At 37.9% G+C, this 13,400-nt stretch overlaps 1 protein-coding gene across 2 annotated transcripts; it reads right to left on the minus strand.

Annotated features, from left to right (window-relative positions):
* Positions 1 to 1,687: 1,687 nt before the first annotated feature.
* Positions 1,688 to 13,373, minus strand: bbs2 (Bardet-Biedl syndrome 2). Of its 2 annotated transcripts, none has more exons than XM_077569305.1 (18): positions 13,275 to 13,373; positions 12,662 to 12,795; positions 12,187 to 12,414; positions 11,597 to 11,722; positions 11,413 to 11,475; positions 11,224 to 11,301; positions 9,653 to 9,757; positions 9,147 to 9,233; positions 8,906 to 9,041; positions 8,688 to 8,827; positions 7,292 to 7,412; positions 7,006 to 7,177; positions 5,440 to 5,569; positions 5,231 to 5,350; positions 4,903 to 5,040; positions 4,167 to 4,279; positions 2,954 to 3,102; positions 1,688 to 2,877 (listed from the first exon to the last, which is right to left on the minus strand). In XM_077569305.1, exons 2-18 carry the CDS (start codon positions 12,776 to 12,778, stop codon positions 2,771 to 2,773), a joined length of 2,130 nt encoding a protein of 709 aa, XP_077425431.1. In that variant the 5' UTR covers positions 12,779 to 12,795; positions 13,275 to 13,373; the 3' UTR covers positions 1,688 to 2,770. The 2 variants fall into 2 exon arrangements, with proteins under 2 accessions (XP_077425431.1, XP_077425432.1); XM_077569306.1 differs by lacking the exon at positions 13,275 to 13,373 and adding an exon at positions 12,887 to 13,256.
* Between the last annotated feature and the right edge of the window lie 27 nt (positions 13,374 to 13,400).

Genomic DNA, 13,400 nt, shown 5'->3' on the forward strand with positions numbered 1-13,400 from the left:
GGATATTGATAGATATTATAACATTTTTAATTCTTCATTTCATATATTAACCATTGTTACACATTATTAACATTTTAATTCTTTATATTAACCTTGTCGAAATGTTTTGTGTCCTGTGCAGAGCAGATGGTGTTGATTTCGGTATAATCTGACCTTAAGCTGGGACATACTATTTAGTCTAAAAAAGTTCCTTCTCAGCGCTTTGTGCGAAAACACATTTGGTCCTTGAGAACAGAATCTGTTTCGAACACGCACTCCTGACTCTGTTTTCGCCATCGCTCATGGAAAAGTACCCAGAGAGTATGTTTTGTCTACAAATGAAAGAGAGGCGGTCGGTTTTAACTATAAGAAGCCATTGTACACGCGGAAGAGACACATTTCGACGCTCTGAATCCCACCTGTTTAAGTGATGAATTAGAGGCTGTTTGAGTGTCCAGAGATCTCTTTTAGATTAAAAAATCATTTTTGCAAAGGTGTTTTTTCTTACATTAAATCTGTCTTCAAATTTTGGAACACGCAAAGAGGACAAATAATTTTATTCCTCTTTCAATATAAAAAGTCTACACAGACCTGTTCAAATGTCAGTTTTTTGTGCAATGAAAATGTGTTCAAGATAAATCGCTAAATCATTAAAAAAATAAAAATAAATAATCCACCATGTAACCTACAACGTACAGTACTTCTAATCTGAAAGAAATCCTTTCGAGAGGGGGAAGTAAAAATAAACAACTGAGATTCTGTGTGCACACCTTGCATCTGGGGATGTGGTTGTCTTCAGAATCAACCAATCACATTCAAACCAATGTTGAATGGGAGTCAGCACACACCATTTTCAGTAACTCTGATTAACCCCAAATTACAGTAAATTCGGATGTTCCACTCCATCAGAGGCCTCTTATTGTTCCAAGGTATGAGTCAGCAGGGTGCAAAATAATGTCCAGTACATTAAATAGGCCTATACAATTGCATACAAGGAAGACAGCCATCGCTGAGTGGAGAAAATATGCCAGAATGGTAATAATACCAAGAACTGGACGTCCCTTCAAAATGAAAGAGAAAGTGAGACGAAAAACGGTCAGGGAGGCTGCCAAGAGGCCAATTTCCCATCTTCATCATAAGTTATGACAGAAGCATTATCTCACAAAGAAATTGTGGCGGGTCTGTTTTTCTTCAGCTGTAACTGGGGAATTGAATCAAGGTGGAGAAATTACAAAACAGTTTTAGTTACCGCAAAACATCCAAGCTTCTGCTAGAAAGCTGAATATGAATAATTAAGGTCACAAAAAGCTAGCATTTAGCAGGGGTATGTAAACGTTTATATTCACTGCAGTCCGAGTGTAATTGCCCTCAGATGGATTAGTGATGATTGTTTACCGTCTTTGTTGCTGATATTTAAAGTCTGCTGGTGGACAGAACGTAGACACCAGGAAGTCTGGCTGGTCCAGTGCAGCTGTGCCATGCCACATGTGACTCACAGATGTTGAATAAACGAGGAAAGCCAGTGAGGGAGGCTGCTAAATATTTGTGTTTTTTTTTTAAGAGGACACATTGCTTTGCTCATGCACACTAATCCCTACGTCCAAACCCATCCAGCAGTGGAAGAAACTGCTGAGTGAGCCAGATCCTCGGAAAGACAAATCTTTCCCTTACAATGCCCCGTTAAAGTCATGGAACAGTTACACAAGACTTCAAACATTGGTTAATTTAATCTTCACAAAAGGACATTGACAAAAGTATTATTTAGAAAAAGTAAACACATCATTGGTCGTCTGTGAGACTGAAGTCATTTTTGTTTTCTTTGGCTACAAACATGGTGCTAAAATACATAACTACAACATTGCTCACAAAGGGTCTCCCCCCTCGTCTTAAAATGTTACTGAGTCAACAAAACAGGCGGAGCTTGCTTTTTTTTGTGGTAACACATACATGACATTGAGCCATGATTACGCATTTCCTTTACAACCTGGCACAATCCTCAGAAGAGCTAAACCCTCTAGTAATAGCTTTAAAAAAAAAAAACATTTGAATCGCTGATTTCAACTAGAAATTCCCTCAGTGGAAGTCAACCTTACACATTTCTTGACAATAATATATTATATGTGACCTCACTAATCTAAACATGACATGCTGGTTAGTGTTACATTTTTGGAATGTGAGTTATGCAGCAAAATCTAGCCGTTTCTATCCATCTCAGGGGGCGGCCATTTTGCCACTTGCTGTCAACTGTAGATGACATCACAGTTGCTAAGGCAACAACCAATGACAGCTCATCTGTTTTTCTGAAGCTGAGCTGTGATTGGTTCTTACCTGAGACCTGAGCAACATTGATGTCATCTTCACTTGACAGCAAGTGACAAAAAGGCCGCCCGGAGATGGATAAAAACGGCTGGATTATGCTGCTTAACTCATACGCAATACTAACCAGAATACCATATTTAGATTGCATAGAACATATTATTTCATTTTTTGGGTTGACTTCCCCTTATAAAATGCCATTTCCTTTAAAACTGTGCTAGCTGGCTCCTACGCGGCTTTCTCTTCTAGCTGCTGTCTCATATTCTTACACTAGCTACACATATCATTTGGCTGACATGGATGGCTCTCAGCAATCCCATCAAGCACATTTCAAGTTTCATGATTGTGCTGAATTGTCATGCCAGGCAACCCTTCAATCCCGTTGTCTTCACATCATCGTGCTGGCGAAGGACGAAACCCGACGCTTTGCAGTAGCGATCCTCTCTTTGCCTCCATTGCCTGCCTTGCATCGCTTTCACGAAGCAGCCACGCCAGCTCTCATGACCCTGAGGAGCGCGCTGACGTTATTGCTCTTGATGGCGTCCCGACATGCCGAGATGACTTGGTTCTTGGGTTTACCCACTGAAAGTCAAGCACAGATGGGTAAAAAAATAAATAGCAAGTACCTTTGAAGAGTTACAAACGCTCAACGGTCTACCTCGGAGCCGACCAGCTCGTTGTATTGCCTGATTGACAGACTTGAGGCAGGCCAGCAGAGCATTGTGATTATTAGAGCGAATTTTGTACTCGCTGACAAGATCTCTGTTCAGATCGTAGAGCTCTCTGTAACGCTTCTTCATAGAAGTCCTGTCGAAGATAAAAAAAGGCACAAAGTCAGGGTGAAAATTGAAGAAAGAGTGAAAATATAGGAAAGGAAGATGAAATTAACTGAGAATTTGATGAACAATCTGACTTAACGATGCTCTACACGATCACTTATTTAGCTCATAGCCATGCTTTTAACACTCAGGCACCAAAATTAGTTTAACTCATTCACTGCCACTGACGGCTATAGACGTCAAAATTCATTTGAACTATTTCTATTAGTTTAACATTTTTCCCACTTTTGTTAACAAGAGTATAAAAACCTCGATTTTTTTTAAAATTGTATTAGAACAGATATAAAATTTGTGATTAATCGTGAGTTAACTAGTGAATTGCAATTAATTACGATTAAAAATGGTAATCGCCTGACACCCCTAATTTTTTATATTTTCTTTAAAAAAAAAAGATTAAAAATTGGGAAAAAATAATAACAATTATTTTTTATTTTATTAAAAATTAGCGGTGTCAGGTGATTAAAAATTGTAATCGTAATTGATCGCATGACTTCACTAGTTAACTCACGATTAATCACAAATTTTATATCTGTTCTAAATGTACCCCAAAAAATTATAGGCTGTCATACTCTTGTTAACAAAAGTGGAAACAAATGTTAAACTAATAGAAATAGTTCAAATGAATTTATGACGTCTATAGCCGTCAATGGCAGTGAATGAGTTAATAGCCACATTGCTGCAGTCAAATGCAGTAGATAAAAGAGTCTATTCAACTCTTCACTACTTCTAAGGCAGAATCCTGCCTGCTATATAACAGAGCATGTTGTATTATGTTGCTGTTAATTCAAGCTGGGACACTAAATATATGATGGAAGGCTGCTGTGCTGAATTTTCTTCATTGTTTCCAATGACGGAAAAGTCAACAGTTAGTATCTATTCATAATAATAATATTTTAATATTAAAAGGTAAATGTGAGTCTTAGGTTGGAAAAAGACCAAAAAAAGTAATATACATAAAGATATAATGATAAAATGTCATGTCATATAAATATATCAATTATAAAAGGTTACTTGATCAACTTTACAACTCACATGTCACCCATCAAGCGAGCATCCTCTGCTTGCACCAGCATGCTCTTGATGAAGTTGGAGTGGTCAGCCATTTCGGCAGTTAATTTCTGATGGACTGCGTGGAACTCGTCCACCTAGTGGGCACATTTCAGGATCTCTTTTAATTACATGACATCAACAAAAAAGAGCAATTACGGCCTTTTTTTTCCTAGACAAACAATATCTTGGTGAGTCAGTGAAAGAAATACAGTAGAGTGTTTTTTTGGTTTTTCTTTTCTTTAAAGGGGAGGTCAACCTTAAACATTTGTTTAAGACCTCACTATTCTAAACATGTCATTCTGAATAATATTACATTTGTGGTTATATGAGTTATGAAGCAAAATCCAGCCATTTTTATCCTTCTTAGGGGGCGGCCATTTTGTCACTTGCAGTCGACCGAAGATGACATCGATGTTGCTCAGGGCTTAGGCAACAACCAATAATAGCTCACCTGTTTTCTGAAGCTGAGCTGTGATTGGTTGTTACCTGAGACCTGAACAAGTGTGATGTCATTTTCACTCGACAGCAAGTGGCAAAATGGCCGCCTTCTGATATTGATAAAAACTGCTGTATTTTGCTGCTTAACTCATATTCCACTAACGCAATATTAACCAGAACATCATATTAAGACTAGTGGGGCTCCATAGAGCATATTATTGTCAATTAAAACATTTTTTTGGGATTGACTTCCCCTTTAACGTACACATTGAATCCAAACCTCAGTGAGTGTGGTCTGAAGCTCCTCAAAATAAGTTGGGAAATCCGCCTCTGCTGACAGTTCCACTATCGCCAGGAAAGAGGCCAGCGATTGGACCAGATCTCCTGCCAGGTCGATGTCGTCTGTTTGTAGAGTGATCTGATTGGATAAATAAACAAATAATTGATTTATGGGATTTATTTAACAAGAAGCATCACATGTTTCCATGTGTTCAACATTTTGTTGTTGCTTGATTTAATGTCTAGAATAAATATTTAGAAATGTGTCATTTCAACAATACATCATCCTCCATCCAAGATTTTGCATTGTTATGTGTGTCTGCGTTTACCTGTCCATTAGAGGCCATACTGATGGACAAGAGTCCCCCTCCCCGGAGTGAACTAAAAGTAACATCTGGACTCTCTATTCCCTCAGGCAGCAAGAAGTTCTGGTTCAGCCACATTGTGACCTTTTCACACACACACACACACACACACACACCAATGAGTTCAACACTCCTGAGGCTTGGAACCTCTCAAGGACACACTCTTGACATACCCGCTGTGGCCGGTCATTGATGGTGAAAGTGACTCTGCCGGTGGGAGCAGGTACTGAGGGGTCCACCGCCATGTCATACATGGAGAAACGGGGCAGCTGTCGAGTGATTTCAAACACGTGAAACTGGGTGCTGAGGGGGCCCCAAAAAAAAAAAATAAAAAATGCAAGTTATGTGGTGAGAGGCAAAACGAGATTAATAGAATAATGTCAATCTCTATGTCAGGATGAACCCTACAGAATTACTGCAGTGGTTTGAAACCAAGATAATAATTCAGCAAGCACAAACCTGAGCCAATGCCTCTTTTGTCACCCCCCCAACAGTGCTAATGAACCTAATTGGTACTAACCAACTAAAATCTCCCGCATTCAAGATCTTTGTTTCACAATATGACTCCAAATGTCTAACAGCCAAGGTTATTTTCAACGAAAACTAACAATAAAACTTAAACTAAAATTCAAAAATCTATTTCGTTAACAAAAAAAGAAAGAAAAAAAAGAAAAGAAAAACTAATGAAAATTAACTATAATTATAACGAAAATGTCCTTTGCTTTAGTCTTTGGTAATTAATTTAATACATAAGCCTTTGGAGATTATTTTAAATGTGATTTATTTCAACATTAACCGGAATAAGGACGTTTGAAAGTGTGTCACGCAGAAGTGACGTCATCTAGCAGCAGCCAATAGAAAAGCACCTTCAGATGACGTCGCTCCCAGGCAACAATTTTTCGTGCTTGACTTTTGGCTCCAATGGCTCAGCTTGCCTCCTTTTTCCATTTAACTCAGCCAAAATGCACCATTAGGTAAGAAATGCAAATACTTTTCTAATTTTACCATGGTGTTTTGTTTTTTAACTCATTTGCTCCCAAAAATGTATAAATACGTTCTATTTTAAAGATTTTAAGTGTCCCAAAGACATATTTATACTTTTTAGGGGGGGGGGGGGGTTGTTACAGAAGGCTTTGATGCAGCCTCTTAACTGCAGAGAATGGTTGAAATGGCAGTTATTACAAAAACAGCCAGCAGGTGGCAGCAAAGCAAAAGAGATCAACCAGGGCCATGTTGAAAAAAAGCTAATTTACCCACAGTTCTAAACAGATTTGTGAGTAATGATGAAAAAAAGCTATTTTCTAATGCTAATTAACAGATAGAAATATACTTTCTTTCCTGATTAAAGAAGAGACTCAATTTTTTCTTTTGGCAGGTTTCATGTTTTTATAACAATAGAACACAATATTCTGTGGGACTTGCAAAATCAGTCAAAATCCAGTAAAACCGCCGGGAGCGAAGGGGGTTGCTTCAGTGAAAATGGCTGGGAGTAAATGAGTTAAAACATTGTACACAACTAATGCGCCTTTTTTTTTTTTTACTAAAATTAATACTGAAACTCACTAAAACTAAACATTTTTTAAATAACTAACACTAATAAGAACTAACAGAACCACCCTGAAAACTAAGTAAAACTAACAGAATTTAAAAAACAAAACTCGAACCGAAATCAAAACGAACTAAAATGAAAATTCCCAAACAATAATAACCCTGCTAACAGCTCTTGATAGTGTGCCTACCTGGTTTTCCCACCGACAAAGGCTTTGATGTGCAGATCAACTGGTATGTCTTTGGGAGGGACGATGGGGACACGAACACAACCCGATAGGTTCTGGACACCGGGGTGAACAACGTGGCTCTCGCCCTCAAAAATTCCTTCTGCAAAGATGAGCACTGCCCGGATTATGGTTTCTGGAAAAAGATGCATGAAGAATTCAAAGAAAAAAAGAATATTCATGTTTAGTCCATTAGAAGTGAGACAAAACATGCACAGTCATTCTTAGCTCAAGTGCTACTAGAAGATACCATTTGGTGTTGCGATGCTGAGCTCCACGTGGGCTTTTTGGACCTCGGTTGCAGCTCTTACTGTGAGAGCTGTTTGGAGCTGAGTGTTGGCTGGAATACCACTTGTGCTGTCCGACACACCCTGAAACAACAGGACAGATGGTGTGAATCATAACATGGCACAATTAAGAATCACATGTTTGTCGTTAAGAATCTAAACTGTGTTCTCAATGAGTATGGGAGTGAGTCCACCTCAAAAGGAGGTTTTTGTAAGACACGTAAATGCTGTTAACCAGCAACTAGTAAAAAGACACAGCTGAACAGCAGACAAGATACAGATGCTGGCTGTATTGCATAAAAGTGCATTTCGACTGCCGCGAACTGGAACCCACAAGAGAAAATGTTCACTTTGGTCTCTGAAATACATGAAGACAAACTTCTGATGATGAAACTAGAACACGATGATGTCATAAAATCCTATTTGACCATTATCGGCTTGATTATTAAATTGTTACAATTATCTGTCCATGTAGTCATAATTACCAATTTCAGGCTTTGACTTTGTTAGTCATTATTTATCTTATTTAAATTATTCATTTTAGATGTGATTTAGAACACTTTATTTATTTACTTATTTATTTGATAACATTTTACAAAACAATGGTGCCTTGACTTACACATTTGATTTGTTCCGGAACCGTGATCATACTCATAACTCAAAAAAACTTGTATGTCTAATCATATTTCCCCGTTCAAAAGTAATAAAATAAATATGGCAATAAACCATTACAGCCCAACAAAAAAAATTAAAAATTCAATAAGAAAATTAAGCTCTCATCAATACTGTATTTAATTTAAAAAAAATATAGTACCGGAAATAAAATGATTAAATTGCAGTTTAAAGAATTAAATGTTCATGCTTCAATGCCCATTCAGATTGTACTCCTTCTGGCGTGCTTACGTTGACCACCGGGGGCAGTCTAATGTACACATACACCAAGCAAAGTTTCACAACTACGTGACTCAGTCAGCTACAGTAATATTATCATTATGTAATTCATATTGGATTGTTGTTGTTTTTGTCTACATGTTGCTACACCATTTGTGTTCATTTGGGTTATGACCACCTCAACATCAATGTTAGTTTTGTTAGTCCATTTATAGCATTGCATGTTAGCATCAAGTTAGCAGACTTTCGTGAGGTACAGGAATGTGGCATGATGAAATACAAAACATGTACGCTAATTATTTTTGTTTGATGTTTACAACTCAACTAGGAATGACACACATCTTAAACAACATGTTTTGGGGAAAATGGTTAAGAATTTGCCGGTTGTTGTGATGCACACTGTCAACATTTAGCGCTCATGAATCCAATTTTTGCTCCAAACACCAAAATTGCATCCAAAATGTGTACCTTTGCATTCTCTTCATAATTGCGGAGCTCCAGCAGTAGATTCTGTTTGCGCTGACTGAGCTCACGAATGAGCTCCTGTTCAGCACTCGAGTCCATGAGATTGCCTTTCAGTTCTTTTCCAGCAGGCAGGTAGCCACGAACTACAACATACACGCCAAAAACGTATTACCAAGCGTAAAGAAACTGTTCACCGTAATTCCTTTCAAGCTTCAGCACACCTTCTCCCTCTACAGAGGCGCAGATCAGTTGTTTCTGCCCATCCAGCCGGTAATCTCCTTCCACTACTCCGGCTACAGAGGAAGAGAAGTTGTCTCTGAAAATGACTTCGCCTGTGCGGTCGCTTCGAGCATCAATCTAGAACAAGAGAGGAATGTGTGCAAAGACAGAGGTGATGAATGCATTCATGTGTCCAGTAACACTGATTTAATAGTGCGAGGACATCTAAGCTAAGATGCTGACCTTTCCATTGGACCAACCAGTGATGAGCTCTACAACCCCATCACCGTTCAAGTCAAAGGCATGGATGCTCATTGCATGATTTTTAGACTACAATGAGGAAAACAAAGAAGAAGAAAAAAAAAAGACTAAGTAGAAATAAGATGCTGAGGGTATAAAGGCATGTAAATATGTTTATTGTTGTTTACAGCAATGTTTGTAATAAACCACCAAATATGCTTTTTAACTCATTCACTGCCATTCACGGCTTAAAAATTCATTTGAACTATTTCTATTAGTTTAACATTTTTTTCCCCACTTTTGTTAACAAGAGTATGAAAACGTAGAATTGTTTTTACTGTACATTTAGAACAGATATAAAAATTGTGATTAATCGTGAGTTAACTAGTGAAGTCATGTGATTAATTACAATTAAAAATGTTAATCGCCTGTCGCCCCTAATTTTTTTTATTTTTATTTTTTAAACGAATTTATGGCAGTGAATGAGTTAAATGATTTTAGTCAATTACCTTGATCCTCCAGTACCGAGAGCTGCGATCATAAACTCCCACAGTGCCATTTGCCAGGGCGTAACCAAAGCGGCTACTGTGCATGTGACACAGTGCTGTTACCGTCTGCGTGCAAAAGAAGAGCAATATGATAAAATCATCTACATATTATTACTTGTGTAAAGATTGACACTGAAAAAAAAAAAAGAACATGGACATTTTTTGCATAGTTTAATAATATCCTTATTCAAATATTATCATAAGTACTAGACACATAACTCATTTTGCTTGATTATAAATAATTTAATTAATACCTTGTCAGTGACAATAATAATTGAGCACATTGTTATCATCTTTTAACACCTTTTAGCATCACATTATGTAAAAGAGGTTGTGGCTTGGTAATGGATTAACTCCAAGTGTAAGGCAAGAGTATTCTCAGGGCATCGAATTGATCGCAACTGCACTGCTTTGGTTGTCTTTGAAGACGTTTTGTCTCTCATCTGAGAAGGCTCCATCGGTTCATGCAAAGTGGACCAGGCTGGTTTGCCCTAACTAGTGTTGTCACTATCGAATATTTTTAGAATCGATTAATCGACTAATCAAATTCATTTTAATTTTGCATTTAAGTGTATTACGAAAGCATTTTTCCTGATTATTGTTTATTAACTAGTGATTGGTGTTTATTTTGTACTTCATATTCGTTTAGTGATTTTTTAAAAAAAAAAAAAAAGGGTGGGGAGTTGATGTTGTATAATGTTACCAGTTCGGTTATTGTTTTCTAAAGTAAAAACAGATGTTTGCAAATGTCCTATTTTGATTAAACACAGAAGATAATCAGTCTTCTTTCACAAAGGACTACAGAAATCAGTGAACAATGACTGTTGATGTGCTGAAATCAGAGGATTTGGACAATTTCACATTTAAAAAATGGCTCCAAACGATTACTCATTTCTTAAAATAGTTAAGGATTAAGTTTATAATCGATTACTTGTCAATTAATCGATTAATTTTGACAGCTCTAGCCCTAACCAATGTACTGATAAAAGTCTTCTCGGACGAGATGACAACCAGAGCAGTTGAGTTGTGTTCTTTTCAATGCCCTGAGAAATAAATGGCGTGGAAGAATGAGAATATCCACAAGCATTTTATTATGTGTGGACTTGGTTGAGGACTATTGTCAATATTTTGAGCTTTTTACTGCATTAGTGCCAATTTTATTGCACCAGTAACTTGTTTGTATCGTATTGATTGTATCATGTAGTTAGATTTTAGGCCACACAATTAGATTGTGACTGTGGAGTCACATTGCGCGTGGGCAAAGTTGCCCCCCTTCATGAGCACGGCTAAAAACAAGTAACCATTTTGGATAGATTAGACCTTCTTCTGCATCTAGCAGAATAAGGCTCCGCGGCCGTGAGGCGATCTTTTTTTGATATTCATTAAATCGTCCAACTGAGAACGTAGTAGCAAACATTAAAGGTAAAGTAACAGTGAATGTTCCCTCATAACTTTTCAGTACGTATGTGAAGATATTTAATGCTTTGGCTGAATTGCCTCTGATGCAAACCATACTAAAGTGAACCAATTACCTCATTTTCAGTCATCTCAGACACAAGCTCATCCTCTTTGAAAACCCTGATGTCAAAATCCTCAGATCCAACCAGAAGCTGCAACACGTTACACAAGCATTATGCTTTTTTTTAAATTTTTATTATTATTATTTTCTTTAAAAATAAAATAAAATGTAGCCCAAATGTCTCACCTTGGGCAGAGCTTACCTCATTTTTGCCATCCCCAGTGAAGTCACAGAGCACAAGTGACCTCACATTATCTCCTGTTACCTTGAAAAAACATTACACAATAAACGAGATAGTCATTTATTGAATATTTTCTCACTCCATTTATCGAGAAGAAAAAAAAACAGTTTTGGAGATGCTAAGTAGATTAATTCTCCGTTCTTACAGTCCAGAAGAGGTCATTGCCCAGAGAATCAAACCCTTGCAAGGCACAGTTCCCTCCGATGATGGCAAGAGGATTCGGGATGTCCCCAAGATTTCCAAGGACAACTGCATTTGCCCCATCAGACACCTACACTCACAAGCACAAATAGACAAAAGAAAAACATACAGAAACCAGAGACAAGATGAAATAGGTTGCTAATGTGTACAGCTGCAGATTTCATCAATAACGTATCTGAGCAACTTGTCAACAACAAATTCAGGAGAAATCACTAGTGGCAATGTTAAGTGGGAATGAAAACAGTAGCCAAAGGGTATATTGTACCAGTCAAAAGTTTGGATACACTTTTTTTAAGCTAAGAATGAAAAATAAAAAAAAAACCATTACAAGAGTGATATAAATGAATATGCACCTAAATAATGATAATAATGCTCAGTTTTCATAACTACTGGGATATAGGGGTTTTAATTGTTGGCAACATTGTTGGTATCATTTCACTATCTCATTAGACTGCACCAAATGGAGCATTTGGTGAGTGTGCATTTTATTTGGCCACGGCTGTTGCACACTTCACACAAGTTTATTTTACTAACCTCTTTGTAGAATAAGTCGGTATTGTCATGGACGTCATAAGCCAGCAGGTTGGTCTGAGATCCCACCAATAGTGTGTCACCGACAGTGTTTGAGCCCAGAGTACCTGCAGTCAGACAAGTGACTGCCTGGTTGATGTTGAGTAGAGAAACATCTGAATCCTGAGTGCTTTGGCTCAGTCGGTGAGATGCAGGTTTTTGAGCACGAGTGTGAGGGTTGTGAATAAAAACCTGGAAGAGAGAAAAAACAAGTTAAATAAACAACCCAATGCTAAGGACAAATTAGAGTATTCAACTAACCTAACATACATGATAAGGGGATGAGGAAGGAAGCAGTACCATACCAACCAACTCCACACAGCAAGGCTGAAGCTACGAATTGAACCCGAGAAATCTCGACTGTGGGACAGGCGAGCTAACCACTACTCCATTGTGCTGCCCCAACTCAAACATATGGGTTTTAAAATGTATCATTCACCTTTCCGGCTTGTGTAGCTGCAGTCAGGCACGGGTGGATACCATCAAATTTTCCTATAGTCACCATGCGAGGGTTTATCTTATGGCTCAGTTTGAGAGTGAATATGGGGACCAACATGTTGCATATGCTCCCTCCTAAACAAGGGAAGAGAAAAACAACAAGACAGGTAATTGGGGTAAATCGGGAAATGATTCAAAAGAATAACAAACACAATTTAGTACATACATGCAAGATTAACTCATCGCCACGGATGTTAACGTGTCACTATGCGTGATTTTGCGACACTAATGTAATTACGAGCTTTGCCCAAGGCACCAGAGTTCTGTTGCCTAGCAACAAAAAGTGCCAAGCCAAAGCTCGTTCGACTGACGATAATCTCCCGTCGTTTGGTCAACAACAACGCTATTTTTTATACTTAATAGAACCCTTACAGAGCTCTTCGCTATGTCACAACCAAGTGCAACAATAAATATTTAAAAAACGCAACATCACCGTTTACCATAGCTGGTAAAAGAGGCTAGCATAAGGATCTAATAAGAATGATGCAGCCTTGAGTGTTACCGGAAGCCACGACATTGCACGACACAGATATAAAACAAAAAAATAAACCCACAGATGATATGTAACTGGCAACCAACTCGATCAAAAAATGTTTCAAACGCGATTCAGCCCAAAGAAGTGCAAGAAGATTTGGTATCCTCAGCCACTTCCGATCTATGGTTTTCAAAATAAAAGATCA

This window comes from Vanacampus margaritifer, chromosome 6, assembly GCF_051991255.1.
Source record: "Vanacampus margaritifer isolate UIUO_Vmar chromosome 6, RoL_Vmar_1.0, whole genome shotgun sequence".
NCBI lineage: Eukaryota > Metazoa > Chordata > Actinopteri > Syngnathiformes > Syngnathidae > Vanacampus > Vanacampus margaritifer.